This window comes from Oncorhynchus mykiss, chromosome 2, assembly GCF_057628025.1.
Source record: "Oncorhynchus mykiss isolate SJ-2025 chromosome 2, ASM5762802v1, whole genome shotgun sequence".
Taxonomy (NCBI): domain Eukaryota; kingdom Metazoa; phylum Chordata; class Actinopteri; order Salmoniformes; family Salmonidae; genus Oncorhynchus; species Oncorhynchus mykiss.
The window spans coordinates 69,990,722-70,010,132 of record NC_143023.1 but is presented as its reverse complement, the minus strand read 5'-3'; the positions used below and the strand labels follow the sequence as shown (position 1 = coordinate 70,010,132).

Below are 19,411 nucleotides of genomic sequence, written 5' to 3'. Positions count from 1 at the left end.
AACCTTCATGTTCGCAGCATTGTCTGTTACCGGTGCAAATACCTTCTGTGGTCCAAGGTCATAAATGACTGCCTTCAGCTCATTTGCAATGTAGAGACCGGTGTGGCTGTTGTCCCTTGTGTCTGTGCTCTTGTAGAATACTGGTTGAGGGGTGGAGATGTAGTTAATTATTCCTTGCCCACAAACATTCGACCACCATCAGAGGATTGCAATGTTCTGCTTTCTCTGATTTGCTTGACCTTCACTTGAACTCTGCATCCAGCAAATGAGTAGATAAAGCATGTCTGGTTGAAGGGTTGTATGCTGGGTAAAGAACATTCAGAAATCTCTTCCAATACACATTGCCTGTGAGCATCAGAGGTGAAACATTTGCATACACAGCTCGAGCAAGACATTCATCAGCATTTCTCGGACTACATTCCTCCACTGAGTAAAAAAATAAACTTCTGATTCCAGGAGGACGATGAGCTGTTGCTATCAATAAGATGTCGGAGTCATCATTTTCACCTTGAATAGAAGTAGAGGGACTTTTGTTGCTTGTTGGCACAGTATTTGCAAATGTACACAGCTTTTCCTTCTACTTGAGCTGCAGTGTAATGTCTCCACACATCAGATAGTGCCTGTGGCATTTTACTGTAAAGATTAGGAAAACATTTAGTAAAAATAAATACATACAAATCCATTTACAGATAAATAGTTAAGCAGTTAGATTAAACAATTCCTTTGTAAGATAGATGTTTAAACATGTATGGAAACAGGTGAATTAACACTCCAGTTAGCAGGCTCAAGCAAGCTAAAACTCATCTGATAGCAAAACCTAACTAGCAAAAATAGTTAACAAGTTAGAAATTATTTAAACTCACTTTGCTGTAGGCTACAATTTACTAGTTAACAAACATTTTTTTGTTATAAAATATATTCACCCCACCTGGTATTGTAATCAAATTTTACCAGAAAGCATGTTAGTCCTTGGCTCAGACAGTTTAGTAGTGTGGGCTCAATAGCATCTCATTAGTGTGCAAGATCTTGAGAATCAACTGTACTGCACATGTGATGGAAGAATGCACTGTGCATGCAGAGGGTTGCAATTCCATTGAATTGAGAATAGTTTAACCAAAATATGCCACAAGACCTAGAATTGCCTCATGTGTTTCCCACAAAAAAAGGTTCACTGTTAGCTTATAACTTTAAAAAAATGAATTTAAACAAATTTACCGAAATTAACTTCCCATGGAAAATTTCCGGAAATGTCTCAGTTTTTGACCCTTTGCAACCCTAAGTTAATTTTTCCTTTAACGCAGTCCAGGTCAAGACCTCTAGTGGGGTCGCCGAATCGGTGCAAATGCTACAGCCAAATTCATGGGAAGAAAGGAAATTCATTATGCCACGTTGTCTTCAGAAATCTCCAGAAGCTTTGGATTACCGAAGAACATCTCTTTCTACTCTACCTCTCATACTACCCCTATACATACAGTGCCTTGCGAAAGTATTCGGCCCCCTTGAACTTTGCGACCTTTTGCCACATTTCAGGCTTCAAACATAAAGATACAAAACTGTATTTTTTTGTGAAGAATCAACAACAAGTGGGACACAATCATGAAGTGGAACGACATTTATTGGATATTTCAAACTTTTTTAACAAATCAAAAACTGAAAAATTGGGCGTGCAAAATTATTCAGCCCCCTTAAGTTAATACTTTGTAGCGCCACCTTTTGCTGCGATTACAGCTGTAAGTCGCTTGGGGTATGTCTCTCTCAGTTTTGCACATCGAGAGACTGACATTTCTTCCCATTCCTCCTTGCAAAACAGCTCGAGCTCAGTTAGGTTGGATGGAGAGCATTTGTGAACAGCAGTTTTCAGTTCTTTCCACAGATTCTCGATTGGATTCAGATCTGGACTTTGACTTGGCCATTCTAACACCTGGATATGTTTATTTTTGAACCATTCCATTGTAGATTTTGCTTTATGTTTTAGATCATTGTCTTGTTGGAAGAAAAATCTCCGTCCCAGTCTCAGGTCTTTTGCAGACTCCATCAGGTTTTCTTCCAGAATGGTCCTGTATTTGGCTCCATCCATCTTCCCATCAATTTTAACCATCTTCCCTGTCCCTGCTGAAGAAAAGCAGGCCCAAACCATGATGCTGCCACCACCATGTTTGACAGTGGGGATGGTGTGTTCAGGGTGATGAGCTGTGTTGCTTTTACGCCAAACATAACGTTTTGCATTGTTGCCAAAAAGTTCAATTTTGGTGTCATCTGACCAGAGCAACTTCTTCCACATGTTTGGTGGGTCTCCCAGGTGGCTTGTTGCAAACTTTAAACAACACTTTTTATGGATATCTTTAAGAAATGGCTTTCTTCTTGCCACTCTTCCATAAAGGCCAGATTTGTGCAATATACGACTGATTGTTGTCCTATGGACAGAGTCTCCCACCTCAGCTGTAGATCTCTGCAGTTCATCCAGAGTGATCATGGGCCTCTTGGCTGCATCTCTGATCAGTCTTCTCCTTGTATGAGCTGAAAGTTTAGAGGGACGGCCAGGTCTTGGTAGATTTGCAGTGGTCTGATACTCCTTCCATTTCAATATTATCGCTTGCACAGTGCTCCTTGGGATGTTTAAAGCTTGGGAAATATTTTTGTATCCAAATCCGGCTTTAAACTTCCTCACAACAGTATCTCGGACCTGCCTGGTGTGTTCCTTGTTCTTCATGATGCTCTCTGCGCTTTTAACGGACCTCTGAGACTATCACAGTGCAGGTGCATTTATACGGAGACTTGATTACACACAGCTGGATTGTATTTATCATCATTAGTCATTTAGGTCAACATTGGATCATTCAGAGATCCTCACTGAACTTCTGGAGAGAGTTTGCTGCACTGAAAGTAAAGGGGCTGAATAATTTTGCACGCACAATTTTTCAGTTTTTGATTTGTTAAAAAAGTTTGAAATATCCAATAAATGTCGTTCCACTTCATGATTGTGTTCCACTTGTTGTTAATTCTTCACAAAAAAATACAGTTTTATATCTTTATGTTTGAAGCCTGAAATGTGGCAAAAGGTCGCAAAGTTCAAGGGGGCCGAATACTTTCGCAAGGCACTGTATACACATTAAAATACAAAAACACAGTCATGGGAAGCACAAATAAAACGTCACATCACCCAGAAAAATTTACATCCCTCGACAAATAAGTCCCCAATCATGACTTTAAATTGCCCAGATGGCACCAGACCATCCAGATTAAATATAATTCAATATCCTAATACAAATTCAAAGTTATGGAATTCAAATACAATTTCTGTTAGCACTGCAATCACTCCATAAGCTCTGCACATGAAATGATTACAATTGCAAAGCACGGTAACCCTTTGCCACTCAGTAACTTTTAAAAGGGTCTAAATTAGAGCAGTATTTGTTGGCCCCACTCTCCTGCTCAGTCTTGGTGCAGGCATGGGGGAAACAAGGGTCTGTTGGCAGATCGTTAATCAGTGACTTTAATGGCCTCATTAAGATAGGAGATCAGTTGAATGGCTGGATCCTAAATCTCAAAGCGAGAGATACTGTATCTTCAACAAAATATTACATTTGTTTGTGTATTTAGCTACATACCATAAATGCATAGGATGACTTGTGTTCAAGCCAAGGTTGGAGAAATGGAATTTGCAACTCCTCAGCCAGCAGCCCTACAATAGCTGGTGTGTATATATATAAATGGATGAACCCATCAATGATGTCACACCATTCATTTCTATGTGAAGACTCAATGGCACATTTGAGTCAAGGAAGTAGATTTTTAGCAACTAAGATGACGTCATGGTGGAGATTGTCAAGATATAACATGCACAGTTTGAGCTAGTCCAGGAAGTGACATTGCAGGCTAGCTCAGTGCTGCTCCCTCTCATTGACGGTCTTAAGTTGAAGCCCAAACGGGGTAATGCAGGCTGCCGGTAGCAGGCTGCCGGTAGCAACTACAGTGCATTCAGAAAGTATTCAGAACCCTTAACTATTTCCACATTTTGTTATCACATTTACTTAACTACTCAGTACTTTGTTGAAGCACCTTTGGCAGCGATTACATCCTTGAGTCTTCTTGGGTATGATGCTTCATACTTGGCACACCTGTATTTGGGGAGTTTCTCCCATTCTTCTCTGCAGATCCTCTCAAGCTCTGTCAGGTTGGATGGGGAGCGTCGCTGCACAGCTATTTTCAAATCTCTCCAGAGACGTTCAACCGGGGTTCAAGTCCGGGCTCTGGCTGGGCCACTCAAAGACATTCAGAGACTTGTCCTGAAGCCACTCCTACATTGTCTTGGCTGTGTGTGTAGGGTCGTAGTACTGTTAGAAGGTGAACCTTCACATCAGACTGAGAACCTACTCCAGAGCTCAGAGGACTTCATCAAGGATCTCTCTGTACTTTGCACCATTCATCTGTCACTCGATCCTGACTAGTCTCCCAGACCCTGCTGCTGAAAACATTCACACAGCATGATGCTGCCACCACCATGCTTCACCGTAGGGATGGTGCCAGGTTTCCTGCAGATGTGAAGCTTGGCATTTAGGCCAAAGAGTTCAATCTTTGTTTCATCAGACCAGAGAATCTTGATGTGCCTTTTGTCAAACTCCAAGCTGGCTGTCATGTGCCTTTTACGGAGGAGGGGCCCACGTCTGGACACTCTACCATAAAGGTCTGATTGGTGGAGTGCTGCAGAGATGGTTCTCTTTCTGGAAGGTTCTGCCATCTCCACAGAGGAACTCTGGAGCTCTTTCAGATGGACCATCATATTCTTGGTCACCTCCCTGACACAAGGCCCTTCTCCCCCGATTGCACAGGCGGCCAGCGGCCACTGTCAACTGTGAGACCTTAATGATTAATGGAAACAGGATGAACTGGAGCTCAATTTCGAGTCTCATAGCAACGCCTCTGAATACTATAAACAAGGTATTTCTGTTTTTTATTTTTAATACATTTGCAAACATTTTATTAATCTGTTTTTGCTTTGTCATTATAGGGTAGTGTGTGTAGATGAGGACTTGTTTTATTTAATCTATTTTAGAATATGGCTGTGACGTAACAAAATGTGGAAAAATGGAAGGGGTCTGAATTCATTGTCCGGCTGCACTGAAATATAAAATATCCTTAACTTCTGTGTGTGTGTGTGTGTGTGTGTGTGTGTGTGATTTAAAAAAAAATATATATCTATATATAAATTGGTTCAAGAGCATACATCTGGTGTAATATAAGCAAGTGTTGGTACCATGATTGTCTTAGAAAAAAACTAATATTTACACAAAGATTGTACATGAAGATTGCCGTTTTCCCATTGACTATAATGGAGACCCTTCTTTGTGAAAACAGCAGCCTGCAGTACCCCGGTCGGCCTTGAACTTCATGGTTCAATGAGAGGGGGAAGTCATTCTCCACTGAGCCCTACATACTTGCTAGCTTACTGCTGAAGAAAAGCTGGGTTGGGCCTGGTCAGGGTATGGTCATCTTGGATGACTATTGCACTTTCAGTGTTTACCTCAGTTGACTCTGGGTAAGTAGAAAAAGCACTTCATTGCCAAAATCTTGCGCTGTCCCTTTAAGATCAGAGTGACAAGTGATGCAAATGAGAGCCACGAGTGCACAGCCACTGCTTGCTCCTCATCTCTCTACAGTGCAGTGGCACGCATCGTTTCTATTTGGTGTCAACATAATTACAGTTTTGTGCATTTAGGAGTAGAATATGTGGACTGGATCAGGACACAGAATGACAGACAGTAGAATGTCCTCTGGGCTGTGCAGGGCAACTCCACATATGAAGTCTTATACATGTAGATTTAGCTGTGTCTATCAAATTCCTTGCCACCTGCTCAAACAGCACAGTTTTAATAGGTAAACCTCATTTTGGACTTAAAAATCAGAGGGTGAGTGGAAAACAAACACACCTGCTGTATTTGAGACAAAGGGCTAGTGGCACGTTAATAATGGAAAGAATGTGTTCTCTGCACTGTGGGGTGGTTTTGGGGAATAGAGTGCTTGGTGTTGAGTGAGGCTATGGAGAAGTGGGGGCGGGTCTACCTTGGCTTGAACGGCACCAAGGTGCAACAGCAGGGAAGTACTGATTTTTGCCGTAATGATTAATTGTAGACCAAATAAATCCAGACGGTTAGGTAAATCCCCTTCAGATATGCTCCCAGATCCAGGTGTCAGGGCTTTTTGTGATTACCTTGTGTAGCTATCGCTATCTCTTCCTGCTTTGTGATAGGCAATGATACAGTAGCAGGCGGTGTCACTCCAATCATCTGCCATTATGGCTGTCACAAAAGTGTATGCATCTTTAATGTTAAACCTAAACCTAATGTTTGAAGTTTCAGAGAGCGTTTCAGGCCTTTCTCTGGTCAAGACAGAACCCCAAGCTGATCTAGGACTGCGCAAAGAAGACTTTGTATGAGATGAGAGCAGTGAAGGAAATTGACATTCCGTACTTCGTGGTGAAACCTGCGAAGGTGGTACAAGAGAGAAACTGTGATAAGAAGGAATGCACTCTTTACTGTGCATGTGCACGACTACTGTATGTGTTCTCTTTCGTTCTCGCTCCTCTCTGTGCGAGGCACAGGTGCAGTGACTGTGTAGCTCTGAAGAGTAGTTTTCCCAGTTTGGTGGGGACAGCTGCCTCCCAGGAGATAAGAGCTCAACTGAGAACTAAATCCCCAGCCCACTTCTCACTCTGGGCGGCCGCTCCTTTCCCGATTTCCCCCTGCTTATCCTCCATCACACTATCAGCACTCTGAGGTCAAGGGGTACTGAGCCCCTTTTCACACCTCCCTTTCACAAAGTAGGCTACTCTATACTAGTCTCCCATGGAATGCTGCAGGTACAATGAACAGCAGGCATCATCCACTAGATTTTGCCATGGGCCGATTTCTTCTTGAGATTATCTTTTTTACAGTATTTGGTCTTTTGACCAATCAGATAAGATCTGATGTATAAAGATATTTTCACATTGGCTCTTTTTCAGTGCTGGTCAAAAGAAGAATCAGTGAAAAAAAGATTGGAGGCTGCGACAGTCTGCGTTTAGACTGACAGCCCAATTCTGATATTTTTCACATCGGCTCTGAAAAAGACGTGGTTAACAGACCACATTGATTTAAATCACCTTGACTCCCTTTCTTACTAAGTTCAGCAAAAAAAGAAACCCTCCTTTTTCAGGACCCTGTCTTTCAAAGATAATTCGTAAAAATCCAAATAACTTCACAGATCTTCATTGTAAAGTGTTTAAACACTGTTTCCCATGCTTGTTCAATGAACCATAAACAATTAATGAACATGCACCTGTGGAACGGTCGTTAAGACACTAAGGGCACAGTTATGAAAACTTAGGACACTAAAGAGGCCTTACTACTGACTCTAACACCAAACGGAAGATGTCCAGGGTCCCTGCTCATCTGCGTGAATGTGCATTAGGCATGCTGCAAGGAGGCATGAGGACTGCAGATGTGGACAGGGCAATAAATTGCAATGTCCGTACTGTGAGACACCGAAGACAGCGCTACAGGGAGACAGGACAGACAGCTGATCGTCCTCGCAGTGGCAGACCACGTGTAACACCTGAACAGGATTGGTACACCCGAACATCACACCTGCGGGGCAGGTACAGGATGGCAACAACAACTGCCCGAGTTACACCAGGAACACACAATCCCTCCATCAGTGCTCAGACTGTCTGCAATAGGCTGAGAGAGGCTGGACTGAGGGCTTGTAGTCCTGTTGTCTGGTGAGGACCTGCCTTACATCTCCCCCCAGAAATGTCAGGGAACTTGCAGGTGCCTTGGTCGAAGAGTGTGGTAACATCCCACAGCAAGAACTGGCAAATCTGATGGAGTCCATGAGGAGGAGATGCACTGCAGTACTTAATGCAGCTGGTGGCCACACCAGATACTGACTGTTACCCCCCCCCCCCCCCCCCCCTTTATTCAGAGACACATTATTCCATTTATGTTTGTCACATGTCTGTGGAACTTGTTCAGTTTGTCTGTTGTTGAATCTTATGTTCATACAAGTATTTACACATGTTAAGTTTGCTGAAAATAAACACGCTCGTGAGAGGACTTATTTTTTTTGCTGAGTTTCCATTTGACTGGTTCTGACAGACTACTATTTTCCAAAGAAACTGCCCAGCCAATCACTGTCCTAGTTCAATGTCAGCTAGTTCTCCTGTATGTCCGAGTGTGCAAAATGTAATTCTGCTGATGGTTGGTAATGTCTGGACTTGTTAGAATCCCTCAGTGACTGTTGTGGCATGGTGGGTAAACACCATATATATTGTCTTGTTTACTTGGTTCTTTGTGTGGTTGTGGGTGTGTTTAATGAAAACTGGGTTTGTGTGCATAATATTCACCGATTGTGCACATTTTTCTATTTTGATGTAAACACCTCACCATGTGGGTGATGGAGTGATGCATTTGGATCTGGGGGGATAGGGATGCACAATTAATAGAATTCTGATCGAAATCGCAATATTGACATGTGCAATATCCATATCGCAAGAGTTCCATATCGCATGGAATACTTTAAACAGCCACTCAGCAGCGTATGTAATTCTTCTTTTTTTTAATAGTTACTCAGTTTTTATCTCCTATTGCAGCTGCTTCCCACACTAAGTTTGCATGCTGTTCTGTTAGGTCAAATGCGGTCAACAGATTGTTCCAAACAAGAATAACTCTGCCTTCCACCTCATTTTATATACAGTGGGGCAAAAAAGTATTTAGTCAGCCACCAATTGTGCAAGTTCTCCCACTTAAAAAGATGAGAGGCCTGTAATGTTCATCATAGGTACACTTCAACTATGACAGACAAATGAGAAAAAAAAATCCAGAAAATCACATTGTAGGATTTTTAATTAATTTATTTGCAAATTATGGTGGAAAATCAGTATTTGGTCACCTACAAACAAGCAAGATTTCTGGCTCTCACAGACCTGTAACTTCTTCTTTAAGAGGCTCCTCTGTCCTCCACTTGTTACCTGTATTAATGGCACCTGTTTGAACTTGTTATCAGTATAAAAGACACCTGTCCACAAGCTCAAACAGTCACACTCCAAACTCCACTATGGCCAAGACCAAAGAGCTGTCAAAGGACACCAGAAACAAAATTGTAGACCTGCACCAGGCTGGGAAGAGTGAATCTGCAATAGGTAAGCAGCTTGGTTTGAAGAAATCAACTGTGGGAGCAATTATTAGGAAATGGAAGACATACAAGACCACTGATAATCTCCCTCGATCTGGGGCTCCATGCAAGATCTCACCCCGTGGGGTCAAAATGATCACAAGAACGGTGAGCAAAAATCCCAGAACCACACGGTGGGGCCTAGTGAATAACCTGCAGAGAGCTGGGACCAAAGTAACAAAGCCTACCATCAGTAACACACTACGCCGCCAGGGACTCAAATCCTGCAGTGCCAGATGTGTCCCCCTGCTTAAGCCAGTACATATCCAGGCCCGTCTGAAGTTTGCTAGAGAGCATTTGGATGCTCCAGAAGAAGATTGGGAGAATGTCATATGGTCAGATGAAACCAAAATATAACTTTTTGGTAAAAACTCAACTCGTCGTGTTTGGAGGACAAAGAATGCTGAGTTGCAGCCAAAGAATACTGTGAAGCATGGGGGTGGAAACATCATGCTTTGGGGCTGTTTTTCTGCAAAGGGACCAGGACGACTGATTCGTGTAAATGAAAGAATGAATGGGGCCATGTATCGTGAGATTTTGAGTGACAACCTCTTTCCATCAGCAAGGGCATTGAAGATGAAACGTGGCTGGGTCTTTCAGCGTGACAATGATCCCAAACACACCGCCCGGGCAACGAAGGAGTGGCTTCGTAAGAAGCATTTCAAGGTCCTGGAGTGGCCTAGCCAGATCTCAACCCCATAGAAAATCTTTGGAGGGAGTTGATAGTCCGTGTTGCCCCAAAACATCACTGCTCTAGAGGAGATCTGCATGGAGGAATGGGCCAAAATACCAGCAACCGTGTGTGAAAACCTTGTGAAGACTTACAGAAAACGTTTGACCTCTGTCATTGCCAACAAAGGGTATATAACAAAGTATTGAGAAACTTTTGTTATTGACCAAATACTTATTTTCCACCATAATTTGCAAATAAATTCATTAAAAATCATACAATGTGATTTTCTGGATTTTTTTTTCATTTTGTCTTTCATAGTTGAAGTGTACCTATGATGAAAATTACAGGCCTCTCATCTTTTTAAGTGGGAGAACTTGCACAATTGGTGGCTGTCTAAATACTTTTTTGCCCCACTGTATATGCTTTCAACAGTTCAAGTGTTTTGATATATATCGTGAGTTAAATTGCAAATGTATTTGGTTAAAAAAAAAATCACATTGTTTTGCCTATATCGTGCAGCCCTAATGGCTGTCATTAAAATGTAATCTGAGTGAATGCTGAATGTGCAGCAAGAGAAGCTTGGGCTGAAATAATAGCCAAATATGTAGTTTAAAGCTTCCCTCTCTCTGGAAATTTGTAGATAATACAGAGCACTGTGTGTCTCATGTTGAAGACATTAAAACCAGGTCTTTGCCTCCAGGAGAAGGGCAGTGGCCTGAGTTATGGGGGGAAAAGTCCAATGAGAAACGGTATTTCATAAACCAGTCTGTTTTGTATTTGCAGATACCCATCTATTCTCACTCCACTTTCGTCAGACTGTGCTCTGCTGATTTTATAGTCATTGTAGTTTTTGGCATGTTGCAACAGTTGACTAATAACTGTTATTCTGATGGCATACTGCTGACAGTGACTGATGTGCCTTTTTAGGTTATTGTTACCATTACTTTCATTCCTCAGCGTAAAGTGCAGCCATATACCTAATCCGGTTAAGAACCTGAACTAGAGCTGTGTCACCTTCAGTGTGATCATAAGCTTGCAGTCAGGTTCTCAAGTTTATTTTGCCTGTCTTGTCTTTAACTAAACACTATTCAAGGTGTGCTGTTGAGAATTAGACTTGGTCATCACACAAGTTACTGATCACACAAGATTTAAGGAGTCTGTCATCTCTGGAATTTTTGTTGGACAACATGCAGTTCCACTTGATGTTTTTGTCTTGCAGAGTTCAAGTATGCAATCTTGTAAGATGGGGGAAGACCAGCTGTGTTTCTGAGGGAGATGTGAGCTTTAATTTCCTATTTGGTGCATCATGCTCTGGGGTGTCTGGGTATTTATTGTAAACCCTTTACAACATCGATAGACAGTCTGGCAGGCCAAGACAAGTAGGGATTTGTCAAGGCTAAATGACTCAAGGCTGATAAGGATCACCTCATTGTGTTCTGTTATCACAGTCTTGAGTTGCGCTTATGAGTCAAGGAAAAATTCTAAGGGCTGAATTAAGTTTCAAGATGAACACTTTTCTTGGGGTCCCTTTTAGTTGTCAATCTTTTACACAAAGCTATTTGGGGTACTATTTATGGTATATAATTGCAGTCGAGAACACAAATGTATAATTACATGTAATTTATGATTTGGAAACAATGTGCTGGTCTTGCTGGGAGAGGCAGGAAGAGTGTGATGTCAGCCAGGGAAGAATAGAGGAAGCCGGAGGAGGAGAGGGCTGCTGGGAGGGTGACCGCCTTCCCATTTCCTGGCAGCGCCTCTGCTCTGCGCTCCCTTTCTTCTGGGCCAGAGATTAAACTTCAGATGAGTAGATGTTGCTGGATCTCTGTTGCTGGATCGCTGTCTGTGGATCTCTTTACTTGATTAGACCCAAGGAAACCTCTCCTGGTCTGGGTGGTCAACACTGAGAGGAAGCCACAACACTAGCAAAGATGTACAGTGGATATGGAGGTACCCTTTCCCCCTGTTAACCAGCAGGGCTTGTAGACTTGATATAGTTCTATTGTGTTCTAGGGTACAATGGAGTTTTGAAGTGGTGGTATGTTAGTTTTGTCTGTAGTGTTACTCTTGTTTTGGAATGGTGGTGTTGGTAGACTGTAAGTGTGAGGTGATTTTGGTGTAGTTCCTTGTTTTGAAGTATTTCTCACAGTATCAGGCAATGGAGGCATGTTGTAAAAATGTTACCTCGCGCTTAACCCATACCAATTTGTGTATACATATTTTTTTCAGTCTGTTTTACCATTGATTGTGGATGTTTAGTTTTTCTTGCTGTCTCTCTGTTCCCTCACCATCTCTCTCTGTTTAAGGCTGTATTCCTCTTCTCCAGCTTTGCATAGTCCTGTTTGTCAGATCTGAAGTTTGGTCTGCCTGGCACTGCCCTGAAAGCAGGGGGAAGAAACCCCTCTTCCATTCTTGTTCTTCCTGCTAACAACTCTGCCTATACTATCTCAGTCTCAGTCGGTCCCCAGTGTTGTTCTGTAGGTTTGTGGTCGAGGGGGGTGACTGTAGTTGTGTGGTAACTCCCAGGTGGTCTCCCATTGGATGTTTAAATTAATGTGGTTTAATTTGGTCTGTAGGGAGGAAACAAATGGGTCTTTGAAGGTCGTCGGCCCCACAGATCTGTGTTAGGGGGTGTTGAGGTAGACCAGCTTTTTCGAGGGGCAGTGTGTCAACACCTGTGTTCATGCAGTGCTGTGGCTGTCTGTGACTTACTAACATACCCTAGGGTTGGTCCTTCAATATGTGGGTTATGCTTATGATTTGGTCACACTCTGGTCAGGTCCTGTTGTTGTGGAGATTTGAGGAACAGTATTTCAAACCTGTCCCTCATGGCCTGTGTTTTAAACATACCCATGGACTTTGAGACAATGGACAGTGACTAGGGGGCTTGACTGAAATCAGAGCACTGCGATGAGTCTGGTAAACAGTATTAAATTTGAATCATATCTGATCTCTTAATTCAGTGGAGGTGTTAGATAACTGTAGAACAGGAGTGGAGGACTGGTGAGAAGAATTGAGAAGGGGGTGGATGGAGAGGGGCTTTTTTAAGGCTCTGGTTGAGAGAAGGGAAGGAAAGGGACACACGTGTTTTAGGGGCTTTCTCATAGAGAGCGGACACATGACTCCTAGCCGGGGGCCATTAGGATCAGGAACCAACCTGCTGATCATATCCTGGATCTGTCGAGGGAGGGAGCACCAAGCATAAACCCAATAATTTCAATATAAACAGACTCATTTAGTTTCCTCATTAGCTTGTTTTGATTTCCTTTTTTTTCTTATTTAAGCTCACCAAAAGGTTGATGGTTAGAGAGATGATGCTTAGCCCTACTGCTTGGAAATTTGATCATTCTTTATTTAGGCAATAAGACCCGTGGGGGTGTGGTATATGGCCAATATACTGCAGCTAAGGGCTGTTCTAATGCACAGCGCGAGTGCTAGGATACAGGCCTTAGCTGTGGTATATTGGTCATGTATCACAAACCCCCAAAGTGCCTTTTTGCTATTATAAAACTGGTTACCAATGTAATTAGAGCAGTAAAAATACATGTTTTGTCATACCCATGGTATACGGTCTGATATACCACAGCTTTCAGCCAGTCAGCATTTCAGGGCTCGAACCATCCAGTCAGTGTGTTATAGGGTTCCAGTTTATTTCCCATAATCCAGAGCTTTAATGGTTATATAAGGTCAGTAAAGGATGTTTATACTGCACGTGGGGTTACTGGGTGACCCAGAAATGTCTACTTGCTGTATTTTGTGGTGCTAAGTGCCTCTCTACTCTTGTACTTTTGTGTTTTTTTTAAAGCTTGTTGAACCATTTTGTCTGTCCCCAGTGTTGTTTTTGGAGCCGGCTAGCCCTTCCCCTGTCCCTCAGCTCAGTGTTGTATTAGGGAACTGGTATGCCCTACCACCCCTTCACCCTACCCCCACTGCTGATCATTCCTGGGACCCTGGCCCAGTCCTGTGACCCTCTGTTCTGAGTGGTCTACTGTGCCTGTGTTTTTCAGGGCCTGTGTGCCCCAGGGGACAGTAGACCCTGCGTATCTCTGCTGTGTTTGGAATGTTAGAGGGAGACCGGCTGGTTGATAAGGGGTGAAGCCTGTATCTGAGGCCATGTCCGTCCCCATTGGCTGTCCCTTGGCCATGTCAATAGTGCTTTTGTTACTCCAGCTGCACCTCTCTCCGTGGCTGATCACAAAACAGACGGTGTGTTTTCTAACACACTCATTCACAGACTCAACACAAGACAGAGACCACATAAACAACTCCCTTGCTTATAAACACCCAAGATACTCATTTGACCTGCAGGTGTGATATACACATTAAGATGAGAAGGGTGATGCTTTGATGTGCATCATGATGCAGAGGGTGGATCAGAGTGGGTATGATGGAGTGGGTGACGCCTGTGTGCTTTTTTCCCCCTTCTAGAACTGTTCAGGAACGGGGCCAGCCAGGCAGCAGAACAATGGGTGTAACCATGTCTATGGGCTTCACACCCTGTCCAGCAACACCACACTCATCATGGAACCCGATGGAAGCCTGTAGTTATGTGGCGTACGACTCTCCTGGTTTTATGTTTGTTACGCTCAATAGATTTCCCCATCGTGTGATCTCCCTGTTTATTCCCAGGCTGACCTATCCTCTTCTGGGACAGGTAGGAACCAGGCAGGACAGGCAGGGTGTATTGTTGGGATGGTTGACTCGGTGCACTGCGTGTGGGTGGCGGTGCAGCAAGGTATTCATCCAAGGCTGAGTGAAGAAAGGATAATGTGTCGCTTACCTGTGTCCTGTTTACTACGTGATGCCCATGATGAGAAGGATCCTCTTGAAGATGTGCAGTAAGTGCCGTGTACTACCAGCTGCAAAGGCGTATACTTAAATATGTTTTGGCACAGTATATGATTTGTGTGTAAAGAAATACTAGTGGTTCCTCAAATGTACTGCATATGGCACAGAAACTATCATATGCCAAATATAATTTCCAGTTTATAGTGAAGAGGTGCAACTATGTATTAGTCTCTCCATCCCTCACGCTCCATGATCCCCTTTTTGCATTTGATTTAGCTTGTTTTGCCTCTTTCGGTCTCTGTCCGTATTGAAGGAAAAGAAAATGGGTTCAGTCAATATTCCAGGCAGAGAGCTTTATCTCAGTATCTGGCCTGTTCTAGAGTTTTGTTTTCCTCAACCATCTTCCTTTCTAGAGTTTCCGACTTCAGACTTCCTGTAGAATGTCACCATTTCCTCTGCCTTGGGTTTGGCAGCTGGGTGTCTCTGGGTTTGTTTGTGAGTCTGAGCTGTTTGCAGTAGCACAGTTGACTGATTGATTGTAAAAGGCCTCTAATTGACTTATCAGGGAAATCATCTTACCAGGGATCAGTATGTGATTAAATATACATTTTTCACCAGGCAGACTTTAGATTTCACTGAATTGAGTGAAATATTCATTTTACATATGATATTTACTGTAGTTCTGTTTCGAGCTGTATGACCTCTCCCTCGTCTCTCTATAGGTTTCACGCTCACAGACCCTTCTTCTTGGCTGGGTTTTGCTGAGTGATATGGACATAGATGAAATGCTACTGTAGGGAATGAGTGTTGGGCTATGGGGACTCAATTGGATGTAGTGAATTGTATTGAGCGTAGATGGCCAGCTCAGTTCTGTGTTTTATGACGTGAGGCATTTGTAGCTGTGACTGCTGTTTCCTGTCTACCACAAGTTCAAAATAAACCTTGACTTCCTTCCTAAGGGCCTGAATGCATCTCTGTATCTAAGGAACTCATATCACTGCTGCTGACCAAACAAGACAACACCGATCAAACTAACAGGGCTTGACAAAATCACAATGCTCAGTAGAACTGTGGTTACCATTGACAATAATAATTACACTTCCTCCTGGGGAGAACAGTTGAAATGTATATTTGATTTGTGTGTAATAGGACTGAGTCTGTGTATTGAAGCTAAAATCTTTGTGCTTGAGGTTGCCTCACCTGAGGCTTCCTAACGTCACAGGGCCTGTCTCTCTCTGTGTGGGGCTGTTGTCCCGGTCGGGAGTCCCCAGCGATTTGGTGTGTGTTTAATCTCGTCTCAATCACTCCCTCTTCTTCTCCTATCTAAAAGATCCTTGTTTGGGGCCTGTGTGATGATGTTACTAATGCTGTGACAAAATCCCCAGTGTCAGGGCCTGGTACACCAATGCTCATTTACTCACAATGAACTCTGAGACGCACAGTTTATCTAGACGGGGAAATCTCTCTATTCCTCTTTCTCTCTCATCCCTGCACTACTATCTTCCTTGATACAAGTGCAACATGGTTGTAATGTTGTGCTGTGGCCAGGCACCTCTAGAGGAAGAGCGTGGGTGGTAGAGCACAGAGATAGTGGGCAGGCAGCTCTAGAGGAAGAGCGTGGGTGGTAGAGAACAGAGATAGTGGGCAGGCAGCTCTAGAGGAAGAGCGTGGGTGGTAGAGCACAGAGATAGTGGGCAGGCAGCTCTAGAGGAAGAGCGTGGGTGGTAGAACACAGAGATAGTGGGCAGGCAGCTCTAGAGGAAGAGCGTGGGTGGTAGAGCACAGAGATAGTGGGCAGGCAGCAGTAATGTGTTTGCAGTCTGCACTGTGTCTCTGTTATCCCTTGATCTTCACTGGTCTTTTGTTTCCAGTGTGGAAATGGTGACACACAGTACCCTCGCTGCTTGACCTTGCACCACAGGAAGAGCGAGGGAATATGGAGGCATACAGAGGATGTGGGGGGGGAAGACAGGCCTAAAATACAGAAATAGTCTGACTGCCTTTTGACATGTAACATTTTGAGTTGCTGAATGCATTATGGCAGATGCATAATGACAAATTATGGCTTGTTGAAAGTTGGATAACCAAATGAATGTTGACATGTCAGAACATTTGAACCTGTATATTTGCCACACCCTAAAACTAACTGATCTGTCAGATAATTAGACAACTTGCTGGTACTTTTAAACCAAAAACAACAAACTATCTGCATATCACTGTTCATGCAAAAGAGATACCGATAAACATCTCTCCAAGGCACGAGATTAAATGTTTTCTTACATAATCTCTCCAAGAGCTCTCAGGGCTGCATTTACAGTATAATAAGATGCTTTGATGTGAAGAACTGGTATTTGTCCCAGGAGTGTTGTCACGACTCCTACCAAAGGTGGCTCCCCTTCCTGTTCGGGTGGCGGTCGTCGTCACCGACCTACTAGCTGCCACTGATCCCTTTTCCCCCCTTTCTGTTTATTAGTTGCACCTGTGTTTAGTTTAGGCTAATTGGTTGGGCTTTATTTACCAGCCGGCCCGCCTGCTGGTTGTGCGGGATTATTTCAGTGTACGCGTGTACACGGCTGTAGGTCACAGTTGTCTGTGTGTTTGTATTTTGCTGGACTGTTTAAGTTCCCCGTGTTTGGGGCATTTGTTTGGGTTGGCGTTGTTTCACCGTTGTGGTGCATTAAAAGTAGTGCTACCCTGAACTCTCTGCTTCCTGCGCCTGACTTCTTCCTCCACTACACCCCGGGCGTTACAAGTGTGGAGCCCCTGCAGCTTATTAGGGAACACAGTTTGAAAAATGTCCATTTTGATTCATAAGGATAAAGTGCATATACCTATCAAGATTTCAAGAAATGTGTATTTGAGAATAAACTCATGGCATAATTGAGTTCCTGTGAAAGAACAATGCCAATGGAAGCCGGATTCAATTGTAAAAAAAATTCTGCTCTTCTCATTTTGACATTTTCCTGCAGTGCATGAGGACAAATTCCAAACTGGCCCCATTTTGTCTGTCACTGTGTAACTTCTAAAGCCTTCCCCCTCTTGTCTCTGCAGGGAGTCCCTCCAGAGCTGTGTCCTCCATGTCCCTTTCCATGCGCCCGTCGCGCCGAGTCCTTTCCAGATCCATCACTAGGAGCCAGTCCTTTGCTGGGGTCAACTCCTACGACAAGCCCTACAGGTGAGGACACTCCCTCTGAGGTCTAGTGTACATTACTGTTAAAAAGCATTCGGAAAGTATTCAGACCCCTTGAATTTTTCCACATTATGTTAAGTTACAGCCTTAGTAACAGTAATGTAACAGTAATTATTTTTCCTCATCAATCTACACACACTACCCCATAATGATGAAGCAAAAAATGTAAATATTATATTTACATAAGTTTTCAGACCCTTTACTTTGAAGCACCTTTGGCAGCGATTACTGCCTTGAGTCTTCTTGGGTATGACACTACAAGCTGGGCACACCTGTATTTGGGGAGTTTCTCCCATTCTTCTCTACAGAGCCTCTCAAGCTCTGTCAGTTTGGATGGGGAGTGTCGCTGCACAGCTATTTTCAGGTCTCTCCAACGATGTTAGTTTGGGTTCAAGTCCGAGCTCTGGCTGGGCCACTCAAGGACATTTAGACACTTGTCCCGACTCCACCCCTGCGTTGGCTGTGTGCTTAGGGTCGGTGGATGGTGAACCTTCGCCCCAGTCTGAGGTCCAGAGCGCTCTGGAGCAGGTTTTCATCAAGGATGTCTCTATACTTTTCTCCGTTCATCTTTCCCTCGATCATGACTAGTGTCCCAGTCCCTGCCGCTGAAAAACATCCCCACAACATGATGCTGCCACCACCATGCTTCATCGTAGGGATGGTGCCAGATTTCCTGCAGACGTGCCACTTGGCATTCAGGCCAAATAGTTCAATCTTGGTTTCATCAGTCCAGAGAATCTTGTTTCTCATGGTCTGAGAGTCCTTAAGGTGCCTTTTGGCAAACTCCAAGCAGGCTGTCGTGTGCCTTTAACTGAGGAGTGTCTTCTGTCTGGCACTCTACCATAAAGCCCTGATTGGGGGTGTGCTTCGGAGATGGTTGTCCTTCTGGACGGTTCGCCCAGCTCCACAGAGGAACTCTGGAGCTCTGTCAGAGTGAGCATCGGGTTATTGGTCACCTCCCTGACCAAGGCCCTTCTCCCCCATTGCTCAGTTTGGCCGGGCGGCCAGCTCTAAGAAGAGTCTTGGTGGTTCCAAACTTCTTCCATTTAAGAATGATGGAGGCCATGTTCATGTGGGCCTTAAATGCTGCAGACATTTTTTGTACCCTTCCTCAGAAGGGTGATCAATGGGAACAGGATGCACCTGAGCTCAATTTCGAGTCTCATAGCAAAGGTTCTGAATATTTCTGTAAATAAGGGATTTCTGTTTTTTATTTGTAATAAATTTGCACACACAAAAAAATCATCTTTTCCCCCTGTCATTATGGGGTATTGTGTGTAGATTGAGGAAAAAATGTATTAAATCCATTTTAGAATAAGTCTAACGTAACAAAATGTCGAAAAATAGAAGGGGTCTGAATACTTTCTGAATTCTGTGTATGTATGTGTGTATATACAGTGCCTTGCGAAAGTATTCGGCCCCCTTGAACTTTGCGACCTTTTGCCACATTTCAGGCTTCAAACATAAAGATATAAAACTGTATTTTTTTGTGAAGAATCAACAACAAGTGGGACACAATCATGAAGTGGAACGACATTTATTGGATATTTCAA

The 19,411-nt window shown here is 43.5% G+C and overlaps 1 protein-coding gene across 15 annotated transcripts in view; it reads left to right on the top strand.

Annotated features, from left to right (window-relative positions):
• The window catches only part of LOC110494967 (rho family-interacting cell polarization regulator 1), an 80,565-nt gene that overhangs the window by 19,081 nt on the left and 42,073 nt on the right, over positions 1-19,411 (top strand). For 7 of the 15 annotated variants that reach the window (XM_090206322.1, XM_090206316.1, XM_090206298.1 and 4 more), the window contains exon 2: positions 17,720-17,843. In XM_090206322.1, coding sequence (XP_090062448.1) covers positions 17,746-17,843 — 98 coding nt within the window. In that variant the 5' untranslated portion in view covers positions 17,720-17,745. Of the gene's footprint in view, positions 1-11,574; positions 11,831-14,308; positions 14,719-17,719; positions 17,844-19,411 lie in introns of those variants that run through there. The other 8 variants (XM_021570346.3, XM_090206281.1, XM_090206311.1 and 5 more) reach the window with 5 other exon arrangements.